The following is an 18,200-nucleotide window of genomic DNA, read 5'->3' on the forward strand; positions in this document are numbered from 1 at the left end:
TACCTTGACAATAAAGATTGCTCTGTTAAATTGCTTTTGCTATGGAGCCTGTGCAAAGTTGGATGGAGGACACCAAGCTGCCAACAGCACGCTCAGTGTGTGCAGGGATCCATCCAGAGGGACACTGACAGCCTGGAGAGGCTCAGGAGAACCTCATGGAGTTCAGCAGGACCTGGCAGTGCAAGGTCCTGCACCTGGGCTGGGGCAATCCCAGCACAAACAGCCTGGGCTGAGGATGGATGGATGGATGGATGGATGGATGGATGGATGGATGGATGGATGGATGGATGGATGGATGGATGGATGGATGGATGGATGGATGGATGGATGGATGATGGATGGATTAATGGATGGATGGATGGATGGATGGATGGATGGATGGATGGATGGATGGATGGATGGATGGAAGCAGAGCAGCCCTGAGGAGAAGGGATGGGGGTGTTGGAAGCTCAGCAGGGCCTGGCAGTGAGAGCCCAGAGAGCCAAATGTGCCCAGCAGGGCAGGGAGGGGATCCTGCCCCTCTGCTCTGGGGATCCCAGAGGAGCTCTGCTCCAGCCCTGGCTCCCCAGCAGTCAAAGGGCCCAGAGCTGCTGCACTGGGTCCAGGGGAGGCCATGAGGGGCTCAGGGGGCTGCAGCACCTCTCCTGTGAGGACAGGCTGAGAATTGGGCTTGTTCAGCCTGGAGAGCAGAAGGCTCTGGGGAACCTTCCAGCAGCTTTCCAGTTAGGAGAGAGCTGGAGAGGGACTTTCCACAAGGGCAGTGTAGTGACAGAGCAATGGGAAATAAATTGGATATTGGGAAGAAATTCTTGTCTGTGAAGGTGCTGAGGCCCTGGCACAGGTTGCCAAGGACCTGGTGGCTGTCCCATCCCTGGAAATGTCCAAGGCCAGCCTGGATGGGGCTCTGAGGAACCTGCTGGTGGAAGGTGTCCCTGTCCATGGCAGGGGGTTGGAATGAGATGATCTTTGAGGTCCCTTCTGACACAGAACCTTCTTGATTTTATGATCTGTTTTGTAAGGAAGACTTAGAGCTCATTATTGTTCTGGAAGACAAACCAGCATCCCTTGGAGCACCACATTTAACCTGTGGCACCCTGGCCAGTGCTGGATCAGTGACCTTTCCACGTGGCACCTGCAAGCCTGAGGTGGAAGAGTGGGAGCTCCAGAACTGCTCTCTACAACTGTCTGCTCATCTCTTGTGGAAAACTTTGATCATTGCCTTTCAATGGAATGTTTGTTTTCAAGTGGGAATTTTATTTTATTTTCAAGTGGGAACTTCTGCACTCAGCTGAGATTGCCTTTTGGAGGTTCTCTTCCAAGAGGAGAGCATGAAGGGTCTCACAGTGGAAGGGGAAGATGCAGTTTCTCCTGGTGGTGAAGCTGAGAGGGGTGTGTGGGCAGCTGTAATGGCTATTGAGGAAAAAAACCAATAGTGAAAACATTTAAAAAACCCCTCCAGGAGCACAATTTTTGAAAGTTCCTAAGCTGAAAAGATATCTAAAGCAAAAGTCATAATTTTATATTTGTATATACTTCTTAATATCATATTTTAATTTTATATTTGCTTAAGTATGTAATTTGGACAAGAATAAAAAAGTTCTGCCATCAACAAACAGGGCAGGCCTGAAGAACAGAAAGTGCTCATTTACTCTTTTCCTGCTGGAAAAGTGAATGCAGGAAGAACCTAGCAGAATAAACTTTTATTATTTCATTATTATTATTATTATTATTATTATTATTATTATTACAACCATAAAAACTACGGGGCTGCTGTATTATGGTATTATGGTGTGTGCAAACAATGCCTTGAAAGAAAACATAGCTGTCGACATGGACTTTTTTCACTTCAGCAAAGTACATCCAACCACGATGTTTATATTTTTACCTCATGGATATGTTCCCAAACCATTGTTTGGTCAAAAGGAAAAATGCAAACCTGGGAGAAATCATCAGGCTGGTGGCCAGGGCTGTCTATTTTCAGAGAGTAATTAAAATTATTTGCTGTCTCTTTGCTGTCTGGTATTGGGAGAGAGGCTATGTATCAATGCTAGAGGTGTTTTTTCAGTTTCAGATGCTCACAAATTAAAGCATAACACCTCAAAAGGTAAAAATATATGTGCAAATAGGGCTACATTCCTAGTCTTTTTTTAAATATATTTTCAAAATGCAGGAACTTGCTGCAGTGATTCAGCTGCTGCATGCTGCTAAATGGTGTCACTTAATACACAGAAATCAAATTACAGTTAGAGCAGAAAGGAACTTTCCTACTGCCTGAAGTTTTATGGTAGCACAAAGATGAGGGTTGAGGCTAAGCCTGGCAAATGAGTTGAAAAATTTAATTTCTATTTTGTGTAGCTCTCGCTCATCTGTTTGCTTTTCTCACTTGCATGTTGGGTGAATATGTTTTACATTTTTCATTGTCAAAATGCAAATATTTCATTATGTTGTAATGTACAACTTTCTCCATTGTGAACTGTGTTATAATCTTGACATAGAAGTTGTAGAGGTGTGAAAGACACACTTGAAAAAAATAATTCTTGTGTTTAAAAAGAATTAAATTTTTAAAGCAGCGGCTTTTTTGGAAACTCTAAAGCATAAAGCTTCATCTTTGTGAAAAGGTCTGATCAAGCCAATAAAAAGTTTTTCTAGAACCAGAGGAAAAGAATGTTTAGCTCAAATTTTTGATTTCTTTTTTGCTGGTCTGTTCATCAAGGAAATTTTCTTTCATCATCTCACTGTTCAGAACTTAAGTTCTGAACTTAGAGGTTTGTAAACACCCTTCTCACTTGTGGGCACAGAGTTTGTGGTGGTTGGGAGTGGGGCCCAGCCTCATCCCAAATTGGCTGCAGCTGTGCAGGACAGGTGAATGCTATTGAAGGTGAGGAGCCAGGGAGTGCCCAGGGGTGCTGAGCAATCACACAGAGGGCACACAGGGGCAGGGCATCAACAGGGCATCAATGGCAAGATTGCCCTGGAATTCCCTTTCCTGGAGCCAGGATCTCAAGGTCTGAAGGACTGGAGTGGATAGAGCAGTTCTGTCCTCCTGTAGTTTGTGTAATCCTGCATGAAAACCGAGTCACTTCACCCCTCTGGGCCAGGTTTTATTGCTCAGGAATTCTTGGGGTGGAAACTGTGGGCACAGAGTTTGTGGTGATTGGAGTGGGGCTGTGGCTGATCCCTAATTGGCTGCAGCTGTGAAAAACAGGTGACTGACATTAAAAGTAACAGCCATGGAGTGCCCAGGGGTGCTGAGCAATCACAGAGGGCACACAGGTGCAGGGCATCAACAGCAGGGCATAAAAGGCTGGGCTGAAGGACCAAAAAAGCAGAGCTTGCAGCCTCCTGAAGAGGTGAGGTGTTACTCTGTGTGGGCTGAAGCCTTCTGGAAGTCTGGGGACACTGTGGGTTGTGGCTGTGTCAACTGTGGCACTTGGCCTTTAAATGAGAGTTGATTTTCTGAGCAGTGGTAACTGGATTGAGAATCTAAGGTTCTGTTTCATGTGGTGGTGGAAGTTAAGGGAGGAGGAATGTTTTGGAAGGTTTTCATTCTGAGTTATGTGTGTGTTACTTTTTACATATAGTTGTAGGTTAATAAAACTTTTTTTCTTTGCTCTGTTTCTGGTCGTGCCTCACAGCAGACACTAGGGAGAATACATCTTCTTGGGGGCATTGTGCCAGCATCAAACCATGACAAAGATGTATCATAAAAGTGATAAAATCTAAATGTTTGAGTTTCAACATCCACAAATATCTGTTTAACAAATCTAGTTGATAACTTTGTAGATGAGTTGGTAACTTTGTAGTTAATGAGCTGTTGCTTCCAGTGGTCATCTCTGAAGGTTTTCAGGAATAATGCTGTTATCATTAACTCTGTTTAGGCTCAGAGTTGAGCATTGTGCATGCAGCAGGGTTTAGAGAGTTTGGGACAAGGACACTCAGTTCCTTCACACAATTTTACTTCCTCATTCTCTGCTGTATTTATCTGTTACATACTTAAGCATTCATTAATTGATTCAGAAAAATATGGAATTTTTAGAAAATTTCATCTGATTGTCTGATAGGCATTCTTGTGTTTAAACGTTGTGAAATGCAGCCACAGTGCAAGGGAGTTACAGCAAAGGAGTTCTGTGATTTAAGTGTGGGGTTTACTTGTGTGTATGTGGAGTATAGACTGTATTCTCATGGCTTAAAAATGGACTACTTAGACTCTTCTTATTGTCTAAAACAGAGGAATATGTCTTCCTGTTTCTCTTCACACAATTCTTCTTTACCCTGGGCTGGCACACATTAGGTCTTTCTGAATGTCAAGGGGAAATTTCTGTAGACCATCCTTAGCTGGAGATGGAAATAAGTTATTGTATAAGGGCTGCTGAAAGAAGAAAAATTGGCATCCATTCAATTATATTCTTTACCAATGTACCTTGTATTCGCAAGTATTTACAATCAAAATAGAATCCTCCCCTCCTTTTGGGAGTAGGGCCCTTTAAACTGACATTTATATAATGCATTGTTGAAAAGAAAATATTTACCCTTCCTGACTTACCATCTGGTGTCCTTTAAATGCTAAAAATTAACATGATGAAAAAGAGCCTTAAATTCATGTGAATTTTAGTATCTTTAGTATTTTTATTCTAGTATTATCCCTTTAGTATTGTTTTATTTTGTGCTTTTATCATACTTGTGTTAATAACTGCACTTCAAAATAGTTGCATAAATCAGCATGGAAAATATTTTTATTGATACATAAATAGATAATGTTTTATATTCTTGAGTACTTTGAGTTATACAGTTATTGAAACCCATAAGGATCAAAGGATTTTTTTATAAGAGGGATTTCACATACAGCTTGGATTATGTTGCTAAATAATAGCACAGTAGTACTTCTTTAGAATTGTAAAATAGCTTAGAGAGGAGTATGATGCCTATAGTTGGTGTAATGCATTGGTAATTAAGAGGGTGTGAGGTTAAGCTTCATTAACTGCTGTGGGATTGTATCTTGGATTTTATTATCCCCCAGAGAACACAAGAAGTGAGAGGGGTCAAACTGTTAGAATCTGATTTTGCTTCGTGCATCTGCCAAAGCCAGGCAGGCTCAGTGCTGGGGCAGCAGAGCCAGAAGGAGCAGGAGTGCAGCAGGTACAGCTCCTCCAGCAGTTTATTGCAAAGATAAAAGCTTTATTCCTGAAACAAATTACCCCCTCTTTGCAGTAAAGCCTTCGTAGCTTCGTTTGCAGGAAACAAAATTATTTTAATTGCTTTGTCGTTTACTGTGACCACACCAGAAAACTCTTTTTTCCTCCCAAACTTTATTTTTTCATTTCAAAACTGCAACAAGCTTCCTTCTCTCCAGCCCAGCTGCCCTTAATAACTTTAGCACTTGTCTGCCTTTTTGTGTGTTCGTGCTGCATAGCAAAGATGTGTATTTTAGTTGACCCCAAGAAATGCTGTATGTTTTTGGGGTTTTTTTATTTTTATTTTAACTAATGCACTGCTACATGCTTTGTTTTTTATTTTATGTACCTTATGAAAGATTTGTCTTTTTTTAGCCTGGGAGAATGTAACAGTTCTCAGAAGTTGACAGACACACTGATGATATAAAATTGTCAGTCCCAAAGCTTTTCAAGGCTCTGTGTTGTGGGAGCTGAGATATTTTTCAGCAAAAATAGATTAAATAAAGACATTATGGGCTGATAGCCCAACTCTCCTTTTCTTGGTCCATTGTTTAAATACCACTTTGATTTCCAGATTCTGCCTGAAATTTTATAAATAAATCTGACCTATTTTGCTAATGCTGCCTTCTTCCAAAATTCTGATTTTGATTGGAAGAACATAAATCTATTAAATCCTGAATTATGTCATTCTTGGACAGGAATGAAGCCTTCCATGGTGCTGAGGAGTTGTGAAGTGCAGATCCAGCCATCCAGCCTTTATTTTTGAGGCTAATGACAGAGCCTTTATTTTTGAGGCTAATGACAGATGTATTTTTGAGGATGTGTGTGTGTAATGACAGATATATCCTCAAAAATACATCTGTATAATGAGAGCTGGGCTGCGAACTCTCCCACTGAGGTGCTCTGTGTCACTCGGGCATGGTCAGCTTTGGAAACAGTTCCTTTCTTGAGAGAAAGAATTGCATTTAATTACCAGAGTTAGAAAAGGGGAAAGCCTTTCATTCCAATTCTAGTTATTTGTGAAGAATAAAAGCAGATATGAAGAAAAGTAAGAAATGTGTCGATCATTCAGTGTTTTCAGTGTTGCCCATTGTACTTGTTTGGGTTTGTTAATTTGAGATTTTGTTAATTTGAGTTTTTTTTGGCTAATTATATCAAGAAGTGTGGTGGGTTTAGTGTTGATTAATTATTAGTGTACTTACTTTTTGTTGTGAGGTAGGATTAGGAGAAAGGTCAAGTAGGTTTACAATTTTAAAAGGGTACAAAGAAAAAATTATTAACAACAATTAAAGAGTAATATGAATTAGAATAACACTTTTAGAATATTTTCCTTTTTTATAACTTTTTTCTTTTTATTGAACATGTAAAGAAATAAAATTTAAAAAAACTTTTTAACTAGAACTTTGTGAACTTTATGGGTTCTATCCCTAAGTTAAACTAAAGGAAGACTATTCTAGAAGTAGTAAACTAACTAAAATTTTAAATTGAGGCCTGAGATGCATGAATCAGTGCATCCTAAGGAAAAACAGTGACCATCTAGGTATTTTTTTGAGTCTTCAGGCAGGCTGGTGAAGGCATGTTGGCTTCTAGTGAACACAGACATACCTTCAAACAGCTCCTGCCTGTTCTGCCTCTCTTTTCTCATCCATCTTGGTGAAAATGGAGTTGAGGGTATCTGAAGCTGGTTGCTTCATCCACAGTGATAAAATTAGGATGTGAATCTGGAGGTAAACATTCTTTATTAGCCCTGCTTATTATTGTGTATATAGAATATGGTGAAATTACAGACAAACTCTGACCTTGAATACGATGGGAATTTTCCCCTCTCTTGGTGCTCATTCAAAGTATATCTTGGAATGTAATAAAAGGTTAATAAAACTGGTTGATCTTCAGATTATCCAAAGGCAGAGCACCTTCTCCAGGCTGCACCTTATTGTGTACAGAGGCCATGTAGTTCACAACCCCAACATCCAAGAGTGTAATTCAGGATAGCTTTGCTTTAGAACAAAGAAAAGATAGAAAATTGCATGGCTGTGAGATGTGGGAGGCCCAGAAATGTCTTAAATCTCAGTGTCCCTTGCACAGGGACAAGGACATGGCACATCTAAGGATCATTCTTCAGCTAAGCATGGTAGTTATTAGGTAAAGGCATTTAAAAAGTTGATTTTGGTCTGAGAGAGTTCTTGGAGTGCTCCTGGTCTTTTCTCCTTTTCCTTCCAAGGGACAAGACAGAATGAACCAGACCTCAGTTGTGCTCTTCTATTGTCAGAAGTTTATTATGTCAAAATAAAAACTCTTTCTTGTGTTAGAAATTAAAAGCAAGCTATATTGGCAAAGAACAACAAAATAAAAAGGCTGTTTCAGATGGATACTTCAATGGATTTTAATCTCTGGCAGCCAAAATCTTTTATCAGCTGCAGGTGAAACCACTTTTTTTTGTCTTGATCTCTTAATCTGCTTCAATTTTAGCAGCAGTTGGGGCGCACCACAGTGCCAAGTTGTGTTGCAGTGGCGGTGTGTGTGCCTCTGATTGTTTTGGACTGACTTTTTTGGGTGTCAGCAGCTGGGATTTGTGGTGTCTCCCACCATGGAAGGAGGTTTTGCTCTCTCACTGGAAGGCAGGAGCTTTTGCTCAGTGTTATGTGAGGTTATTTAAGCAGCTTGGAGAACTTCTCACCCTTATTGTCTTGACCTCTGTTCTTTTTTCAGCGTGAAATACGTTTTATGTGTAAAACAGACAAATTTTTGTAGTGGATGTCCCTGTCTCAAATTTTACTTTCCCAATTATTACATAACAACGAACCAGCAGCACAAATTACAGGCATTTGCAGTGATTCTGGGGGGGAAAAATATTAAACAGCTGTATGAAATGTTGCTGCTGTTTTCCTCTTTACCTGCAGGAAGGAGAATTGTACAATTTGCCATTTCCTGCCTTTTGCCTTTGCGGTGATGTGATGTCTGAACCAGGGGCAGGCTCAGGGAGTTTGGTGAAATGTTTAAGCAAGATTTCGAAATCTATGTACTAAATATGTTTAAATCTATAAATTTTATGAGGAAATTAAATCTGCACAATAGTTGAACTGTTCAGCATGTGTTTTCAAAGTAACATCTCAATGGGAAAACAGGATTGATTAACTCCGTTGAGGATTGCTAAGTTATAAAATTAAGAATTCAAAGCAACTTTTTTTTGAAAAGAAAAATACTTCATGTAATGCTCTTAGAAGTAAATGTAAGTGGTTTGTATCTGCATGTATGTGAAATGCATCTGGGTGCTTGTCAACCCTAGTTTGTATTTATACTTTCTTTCTCAGAACCTTTCAGTACAGCGTTCTGTGTTCATCTTGTCCCATTTGTCAGAATTCTTTGATTTGAAAGCTTGCCTACTTTCTTGCTGGGTGGATGTAATGGAACTCTGACTAAAGTAATTTTTTTTTATTGAAGCAGCTGTTATAAACTTATTGAAAACTGTAAATACTAAGTCAAAATTTTCATCTTTGTCTAGTTTTCCTACCCAGAAAGCCTTATTTTTACTACCACAGTAATGAGTTTATTGTATGCAAGTGTATTTTTTAAACAAGCTGTGATAAATCTCAAAAAAATATAGCTCTGTACATAATTGCTCTCATGAATAGTCATTACCAGGCTTTTGCAGTTCATTTGTAAAAGCAAAAGAAATAAAATCACTTGCTCAAAGTGTGTTGTTTTGTATCTTTTGCTGAGCTGCTGAAACACATAGATACAGCTGTTCTATTTCTGCAACTTTATTAAGTTATAAAGTTTATAAAAATTTTCATAACTCCCATTGCCTGATGCCTCAGAAAGTGTGGTGACCAACCCCAGGAAGAGACAGAAGCAATTATGTGAAATCTCCTCTTTTTTTACATAATTATAGATGTTAATGTATGCAAAACAAACAAAGTAGCACGTATTGTTAGTAAGGTTATGTATAGAAATATGCACATTAATAGTTTTTAATTCTAATAATTATTAGCTCTTAATATTATTTCTTTATCATATTATGATATCAATTATGATAGTTTCAATATTTATAACAATTATAATAAGAATATATATTATAAAATAATTATGAAATAATAAAAACTATTGTAGTGTGGTGACCAACCCTAGGAAGAGACAGAAGTAATTATCTGAAATCTCCTTTTTTTTTTTTACACAATTATAGATGTTAATGTATGCAAAACAAACAAAGTAGCACATATTGTTAGTAAGGTTATGTATAGAAATATGCATATTAATAGTTTTTAATTTGAATAATAGCTATAATATTTTATTTACTAAAGTTAGTCTTATTATAATATTTATAGTAATATTTAACTATTAATAAAATAAATTGATAATAAATAATATTATTGTAAAGAAAATAAGTACACAAATTTTATTAATAGAATTAATACATATTAATAAAATTAGTATATATTACATATGATTGGAATTATTAAAATTCCTAATAATTTATTGTTATATATCAATGTTAATTTTATGCATAGTAGATAAGTGTAACACTAAACCCGAAATGGATGTGTTAAAAGTTTCATTGTCTCCTTTCTGAGTTTGTACCCCGTGTACCCACACAAAGCCACGAGTGTCACCTGGGTATTTATGGTCACCATAAGCCCTGCCTGTGTGCAGTGTTTGATGTGTGTCCCACCCTTCAGTCCAGATTCTTCTTCTAAAGGTTTCAAATTTGCTTTTTGGCAGTCTCCACACACAATACCGAGCTCCTGGCTAGCTCAGTGTGGGTTTAACCCTTGAGGCACGTCTTCCTCAGAAGCCTTTGCTCAAGGAAAACAGAGTTTTCAGCTGAGCCTTGTTCTGTTTTAAGCAGAGATTCTTTGCCCTCCAGCTCACAGGAATGGCTGCGATAAAGCTGGGGCAGAAAACTTCATTGCACTTAATTTTTCCAGTAGCTGTAGAAGCCCGTTGCATGAGTTCTGAATTCAGCACTGAATTATTCAGCAGTGCAGCAAAGGCAGAAAGCACGTTAGAAACTTTTAAAAATCCAGAATTGAGCACTCCCCCCTTCCTTTCCTGTGTTTGTGTCCATGAGATATCCATCATGAGTAGATATCATGCCTAATGGTTAGCAGAAGAGAAAATCCAAACCATCCTGTTGCAGTGGCTTTCAGCTGCTGTCTGTAGGCTGTTGTGATCTGTTGGAGACTTCTGGAAGATTTACAGCAGCTAACAAAGTTCTTATGTTAAAATAGGCTTAAATTTGCTATTGGAAAAGGCTTAAATGGGTTTAAATATGCAGGGAACTTGCCCACTGTCAGAAATGGAGTAGTTGAGGAGATCAGCCTCTAAAGAAATATTAAAAAAAAAGAATATAGGTGATAATGGGAATGGGAATACTCAAGATGAAGCAGAGTATCAAATGTAGTATTTCCATTCTGCTTTCTTTCTTTTACTTCTATAATTCATTTTTCCAGTAATAATTACATGGAGTTCTTTCCTGCTTAGTATTAGTAGGAGCCAGTCCTTCAAAAGAGTTCTTTTAATCTATTAATCTTTTACAGATTTTGCAGCTGCCCATTATAGTCAGATAACTGTGTTATCTGGCTGGAGGGGGGTGTGGATAAAAACCTGAACTGCTGTTTCTCCTGCAGATAGCTGACATTTTTTTGTTCTCTACCTGTAGGAACTTCCAGCCCCTTTGCTTGATGGTTCCTACAGGAAGGAATTGGGAGATGAAGCAGCAGCTGTGAAGTCTGAGGATGTTCAGGATTCTATGAAAATAGCCTGGCGCTACCAAAATTTACCAAAAATGGAGGTAATGCCTATTTCTTGCTTCTCTCCTTTTGCACTCAAAATGAATTTGAAAAGCAAATGCTTTTCAGTAGAACCTAGACAACAGAACTGCTAATGGGCAGTGTTATAGGATTGCCTCTTGAGGAAAAACTATCATACACCAGTGAATATTTTAATTACTAATGATGCAAAAAGGGAATTTGAGAGTTTGCAGGTACTCTAAAAATCCATACAGACAATAGTAATTTAAAAGTAAAAACCATGGGATTTTTCAATGAGCATTATCAAATCGAGACAGCTTTTAATGGAAGTTTGAGTGATGTGCTTGCTTCCAACCTTGGCCCAAATTTAGTTGCACACAAATTACTTAAGTAGGTTTAATCAACAGGACTTAGTGGGTGTCTGCAGTGGAAGCAAGCTGTTGACCTGCTTATCCATGTGCATAACAACTAAAGCAAGCACTTGAGATTCTCTCAGCCTCACTGCCACTGGGAGCTGAGCACGGGGCAGGGACAATGTAAGGAACAAGCTCAGTGGTCAGTCTTTCAGAGTTTACAGTTGTTGGTGTTTTGTTTCGTGGATAATCAATCTCCCATGGCTGGTGCCTTTCTTATTTAATCCAGCGGCACAATCAGTCTTTAACAAAGTTACAGCATTTCTGGCTGTCCAGAATCAAATCCTGGTTTTGTCTGTACATCTTAGTCTACATTTATAAATTCTGGTTTAGATGTAGTCATACCTGCCTAGTAAGTTCAGTTGTGTTCTTAAAAACATAATTGGAATGTGACAAAATGATCTTACAAGGCTTGGCATGTTTGGTTTTCTGTGAAATTGCACAGACATGGCTATACAGTTGTGTCAGAAAAGACTTATATATGGTGACATGCCAAATCAAACAGCCTCCAGGGTAATCATATAATCTCATCAATTTTATTATTGTGAAGCTTGCTGTGCCACTATGAACCGTCCCCAAAATAATTTGTCTGGTTTAAAATCTAGCAGAGTTCCTTGTACATTGATATGAAAACATTTGCATGTTGTTAACAAATTGTGTTCTGATGTTCTAACAACATAGAAAAATTATTTTAAAAATTCAGTTGAGTGTCCACTCATCTTTGAGTTCATAGCAGTAACCAGTTCTTCCACTAATGTAATATTTCTTGAAAATGCGTGATGTGTGTACCCTTGATTACTGAAAATTGATTATGCAAGATAGAATAAGATTGTCAGTTTTTCTGGGGGAGTTTCCCTTGTTTTTGCTGCTTTTTGAATTGGACCTTGATCATTCTCAATAGTTGAGGCACAATATCTTTATGTGTATGTTAAATTTATGCAAAAATTAAAGCACACAAATAAAAGTATCAATCTTAAACAGTCTATACTTAAAATTCCTCAGGACATTTTAATTGGTGTAAAAATGGTTTAAATTTATATTTTTCAGTATTTTGTATTGCAGTTATCATAAAATTTTTGCTCTGTTCTATGTTAATTGGATTGGTGATTATACTCCATTGAGGAAAAATCTGATACTGCCTTGCCTACCCATAACAATGCATTCAGTTCTATAATTTAATGAGCAACTTTGGTTGTGATTCCTCCTTTAAATGTTCCTTTGCTGGTAAAAACCAATGTTGAATAAAATTTCAAGGCGTATTTTCCAAACTGATTGAACTAATATGCCAGTGCATTTTCAGAAACTACTGTCAAATAGTTTCAACTGTGAAAGAGAAAAATTAGCTTTCCTTTTAGCTAGAACTCTAAACACGATAGCAGAAACTTTTCTACCCGTTATCTGGCTAAATACAGAGCAGGAATGCTGAGTGAAAGATATCTTTGTGGTATTTTTGATGATTGATTTGTTTACTGTTTGAGTAATAATAGATTTTTGATTGGTAGTTCGGATGTTCCCTTTGCATTTATTTGACCCTGTGTAGACCAGCCAGGTACCTGGGTTTTGTTCTTAGCAATGGTATTTGTATTAGTGCTCTTCACAGCTGTCCCAGTTTCTCTCTACATATTGCACATACCTTGCATCAGAAAAAAATAGATTTCTAAGAAAACTGTTGGAGTGAAAGACCTTGTTATGCTTGATGTGCTTTTGCCAGTTTGTTAGTTATATCTGTATCAGAAGTGAATTAATTTCAACTTTTGTGTATATGGAGAGTCTCTTTTGCAATGCAAGACAGTGTGGTTTTTTCCTCTTTTTTTTTTTTTACAATGAACTGCTTATGTTCTTGGGGCAATATATAAACTGTCACAGCATGAAATCAATTTTCTGCCTTGGTTCATCCTAAATCTGAGATTTCTAGCACATTAGGGTTGCAATTAGAAACATTAACAGCAGACGGTAGCGTAAAAGCGCGCTCTGCTCGCTGACAATTTAGAGCATTTCTCCTTGTGCAAACCAGGAATCCAGGAAAGAGCTGGCCTGCTAAGGAATGTAGTGGTGCCTTCTTGAGGAGCTGGAACAGAGGCTAGAAGGAGTTCAGAGGAATAAAGTGGATATTTATGGAAGTGCCTTCAAAGACCACGCCCTGGCAGTGCCCAGATGCCTCCAAGATGGAAGCAAAAGAGGGCTTGGTCATGAGATCTCACATTTTTATATGTTTTAATCCATTTGCATATTGGAGTTAATTGTGCAATTAATGGCTTCAAATGATGAAGTTTCATCCTCCTTGCTTGCTTGCCCACCCTCCTCTTCTCACATTGTTTAAGCTTTGGGCCTGAATTTTGAAGAGATTGTCCTTGAGTCTCCAGCCGGAATAGGATTTTGTTTTCCTTACCATCCTATGAAAAGATCCTAATAACACTTAATATAAATTATAAACTAACTTAATACAAAGCTGAAACCAAACCAAGAGGAGAAAAACGTAAGGCCAGAGGTATCAGTGTCAGAGAGGGCTGGTGAGTGTGGGCCGCGCGCGGCCGCTCTGCCCCGCTCCATTATTCACGCTTCCTTGGGTCAGGTAGGCTTCCCAGCAGCTCCCTGCTAGGCCTGGGAATGCAGGACACTGAGCCCTATTCAGGGCCCTCTGCCATGGACCCAGCTTTTATTGCTTTTATGGGGTTTTATTAGCGCCAAATCCCAGGCTCCACCCAGTTTGTGGGCGCTGTGCTCATTCTTTGGAAGCAGGAGAGGTTATCACCTACCTTAATCCCTGCGGCGGGGTGGATTAAGGACACCAATGTGCCTCAGGATTCTCAAAGAGGATCCTGGAAACTTCTTGTTTCTTCTTTTTTGCTGTCTTTACTAAACTCTATTGGGCCTCAGGAAGGATTTGCATCTGAAATGGGCGACCTGGAGCTTTTCTCAATGAAGACATCAGATCAAAGTTCAGTTAGTCAAGGCCTTTCTAAAACATTAAGGGGGCTTGGAAGTACACAATAAAAAGATGAGCTCTGGTAGAGATTGCAGTAAAAACATTCTGATCTGTAATCCGGATAAAGAATAGATTATAGGCCAAAGAACAGCCCCTGTTTAAATTGCTTTCAGAATCCTTGTTTTGAATAAAGTTACATTTTACAAGAAAAACATTTAAATTTTGATGGAATGTTGTGTCTTATTGAACGGCCTGCTTTAAAAATCAGATACCAAGAAATAAATTGGTACACTGATTTAGAGAATGTGCTTTTCTATATAATTTTTTTAGTAAAACTAGTTGCCTCAAATGACTAGATATTCATAAGCAATTCCATGGGTTTTTAATTTTTTTAAACTAATTATTTCTTTTAACTAAAAGTTTGGATTTCATTGGTTATTCTGGGAGAAGTATTGCATTATTGTTACTGTTGATATTCTCTGATAACTGACCAGGCCTAAAACCTGTTAGTCAAATAATTTCAAAATATTTTACCTAAATCAGATCCTTCTAATTAATCTTAACAGTTCAATACTTTTTTTGGTGAAATACTATCTACTTGAATATTTCATGATATAACAGTCTGGAGGAGGGGTCTCTAGGGGTGTTAAATTTATATGTATAATTCAAATAATGTTGCAAGTTCTGTTCTGAATTCCATTAATATGGACCAAACAGATGCATTTATTTCCTCTATTTAATAGCACACCATGTTCAAAATTTGTAATTCCTGCACAGGTATGCATTAAATTTGGTTTATGGTGTTGCATGTAAAAAATTAAGATCTGAAGAACATGTATCTTCATTATGGCAACTCATAGTTATTGCATGTAATGCTCAGCCTGTTTATTTGATTTTCAAGAAACTGAAAATAATTTTAAACTGTTTCTTATTTTTCTATTAAAATCACTTATATGAAGATGCAATGGTTGGGGTTTTTTAACTGATCATAAATAAAGAGAAAAATTTTCCAAGTCAGCTGAAAATATTTCTGCAGCACCCATATAATTGTCAGAGACTGAAAAATCAAAGAGACTGAACACACAATGTTCTGCTGATTTCATACATCTGGCCTCTGCACATTTGTGATCATCTGTCTAGAACATGTGCAAAAACTGCATTCTTTTAATTATCTGGCTTCACTTTGGTGCTGCAACTTGGAATAGTAGAGGCTGAACTCTGTGTGAAAGATTTACATTCAAGTATGACAATGGGGGAATGAAAACTTAGTAGTAATTATTATAATGTTTTTCTACTTTAAGCTTTTATTTGGGCTGAATGGGAAAAAAAAACAGAGGTTTGAAGTGCATTGTTAGTTAATTACTTTCCTTTGACAGATAATAGTTTAAGATTGTAATCAGTACTGTTGTTTCCACAGACCAGCCCAACAACATATACAAAGTTTGGCCATTATTATGATGTTTCTAAAAAAATGTCTCCAGAACTGTGTCAGTCTGTCAAACTGCACAGATTTTACCTCCATGAAGAGTTGCCTTCTGAGCCTGAAATGAAAATATGGTAAGTTTTGACACCACGGTTCTGTTGTGTGTTTAGATTTTGCATGCATGTTGGCAGGAAATGAAAATTGGGTCTAAAATAAATTATTTTGGGTCTGCACTTGCTATGGTGATGGAGGGGGGGTCAGGAGCAGTTTGGCCATGGGTGGCACAGGGACAGCTCAGAGCTCTGCTCCCAAATGGGGGAGTGTTGGGGTTCTGGATGCTGAGAATTTCAGGGTGTCTGTGCTGACAGGCCCTGACCCCCAAGACTTCACTGCATTGACCTGGGGCTGTGGAGAAGGCTTCCAAAATGGAATGACAGAACTGGGATTGTGGGTGTGGAGTTTGAATAGAATGTGTAACGTCACAGGGTGGAAAATGTAGAGTTTAGGATTTTAGAATATAGTAATATATAAAAAGCAAGATGGAGGTTTTAGGGTGAAGGCTGGTCCTTCTTCTTCACCTTCTCCATGGGTTTGGGTGGTTTTGTGTAATGGGTCAGGAAACTCCACATTGTGGACTTCAAGTGACTAGATATTGGGTTAAAAGTGAAAATAATTTAGGTGTCATTTCTTAACTGGATAGTTTAGCTTTAAAAGGCCTTGTAACAAAAGATAGTTAGCCATTTTGTGCCTTGTTAGTGAAGAACTGCAGAACTCACTGCCTGTGCGGCTGTGACATAGATGAGAAGTAATAAACACCTGAGTCTGAGTGTGAGCTATCCTCTCAAGTGCCTTCAACCCCAATCCAGGCAGAGGATGAGGAAGCTGCAAACTGGCAGGGGAGGGAGCAGGTTGGCAGTGACAATTAAGGCAGACATTACTAGGACAGCCTGGCTGTGTGTTGTGAGCCCAGCCCTGCTGACAGCCCAGTGTGGGCGCTGGGAGAGCTGCTCCTGTCTGGCTGGAGCCCTCCCTGAGCAGCTCAGAGATGGGCTTGTCAGGTGGCTATCAGCCCTAAAAGGATCTCTGCAGTTTGCAGGGCTTAGGAGGCAGGCCATCCTTGACCTACATAGCTCAGAGTGCTAGATCAGATTAGTTGATGATGTGCTTTTACTTCTTACATCCTACAGCTTCACCTAAGGAAAGCGCAATATGCTGTGAATAAAATTACAATCGCTAATTACGTCTCGCAAAGCATCTCCTATTCAGGCTCTCCTCGGAATGAATAACTCATTATGTTTATGGCTGTCAGTAGGGAATTAAGGAAGACTGAGAGAAAATGAGTGACAGTAGCAAAGGCTCCTCTTAGCCTGTAGACACACACATCCATTGTGTCTTTCTTGGAGACACTTCAAGTCAAGTCAAACATCAAGGCTGGGCCAGCATTTTCTTTGTCCAGCCCAGTCCCTGAATTTATATAATAGTGTAATTTATATCATTCATATAATACCTAGCTTTATAGATGCCAGTGTATAGGGCCAGCTCCTGGAGGCAGTGTGGGATTCACTGGGATTGATTTCCACTGCAGTGCACTCATATAAAACCTGATTTATGAAAGAAGTGCAGTATGAGCCACCTTTCTTAGAGCTGTAGCAAAGCAAAAGCCAAGTCTGTGTTGTTCTGTGTTGCATGATCAAGTGTCTCTGCTTTGTGAAGTAAATTCTTGTGATAGTGTAAAAACCCCCCAATTTTAGGTCAAAGCAGAGAACTTTTTTCTATAGAAGTATTTGAACCAATTTTGTTTATATGTTATAATTTCTGATTTTTAGTAGCAGAGCAATAGAGGATGGACACAAAGAATATCTGACAGGTTGCAAGTGTTGTTCCAGTTACTGAGCAATTTAACTCCCTTTCTCTTCTCTAGCTAATGAGAATGTTGTGACTCATCCACTAACTATATGGCTGTCAAGTATTAGTTCATTTTACGTTAAAATCAAATTAACTCATCAGTATAGCATAAGGAATGGACTTTATGCATTTGATTTTCTAAGCCTTGTTTAATGGTGACACTGTGCTTGTGTGCTAGACTGATAAGAGTGCATCATTCTTACAGTGTGAGTTCTACTCTTTTTTTAGTTTAAATCTAACAGAAAAATTGGGTTTGTGTAATTTTCTTGGCAAATTGGTAGAGCACCAAGTGATGAGGTGAGGAAGATAAGATCAAGGTGGCCTTTGGAAGGCTTGTCTCCTTTTCTTCTCCCTGCCACCTCAACGTGGGTCTCCTTCAACAAGTCCCTCCCAAGGAAATGAAGGAATTGTGGTGTTGGGAGTAAAGGCAGGTACCAAAGTGACAACCAGCCACCATTCCAAACATTGTCATGCAGTCTAAAAACTACACAATGTATGACAGGGAGGAACAGAGACCACACTGGGAAGAGCAAACTCTTAGAAATCTGTGGGGGATGTAGAGTTGTGTAAGTCTCTTTCTTTACAGTAGCTCATTTGTCTTCCGACTTTGAT

General features: G+C 38.6%; 1 protein-coding gene across 1 annotated transcript in view; it reads left to right on the plus strand.

Moving 5' to 3' along the window:
- The window catches only part of ELP4 (elongator acetyltransferase complex subunit 4), a 156,757-nt gene that overhangs the window by 25,645 nt on the left and 112,912 nt on the right, over window positions 1–18,200 (plus strand). Inside the window, exons 4-5 of the mRNA XM_064715616.1 lie at window positions 10,831–10,962; window positions 15,678–15,817. Of these exons, the coding sequence (XP_064571686.1) occupies window positions 10,831–10,962; window positions 15,678–15,817 (272 nt within the window). The remainder of the gene's footprint in view (window positions 1–10,830; window positions 10,963–15,677; window positions 15,818–18,200) is intronic.

The sequence above is a fragment of the Zonotrichia leucophrys genome, chromosome 5 (genome assembly GCF_028769735.1).
Source record: "Zonotrichia leucophrys gambelii isolate GWCS_2022_RI chromosome 5, RI_Zleu_2.0, whole genome shotgun sequence".
Lineage (NCBI taxonomy): Eukaryota > Metazoa > Chordata > Aves > Passeriformes > Passerellidae > Zonotrichia > Zonotrichia leucophrys.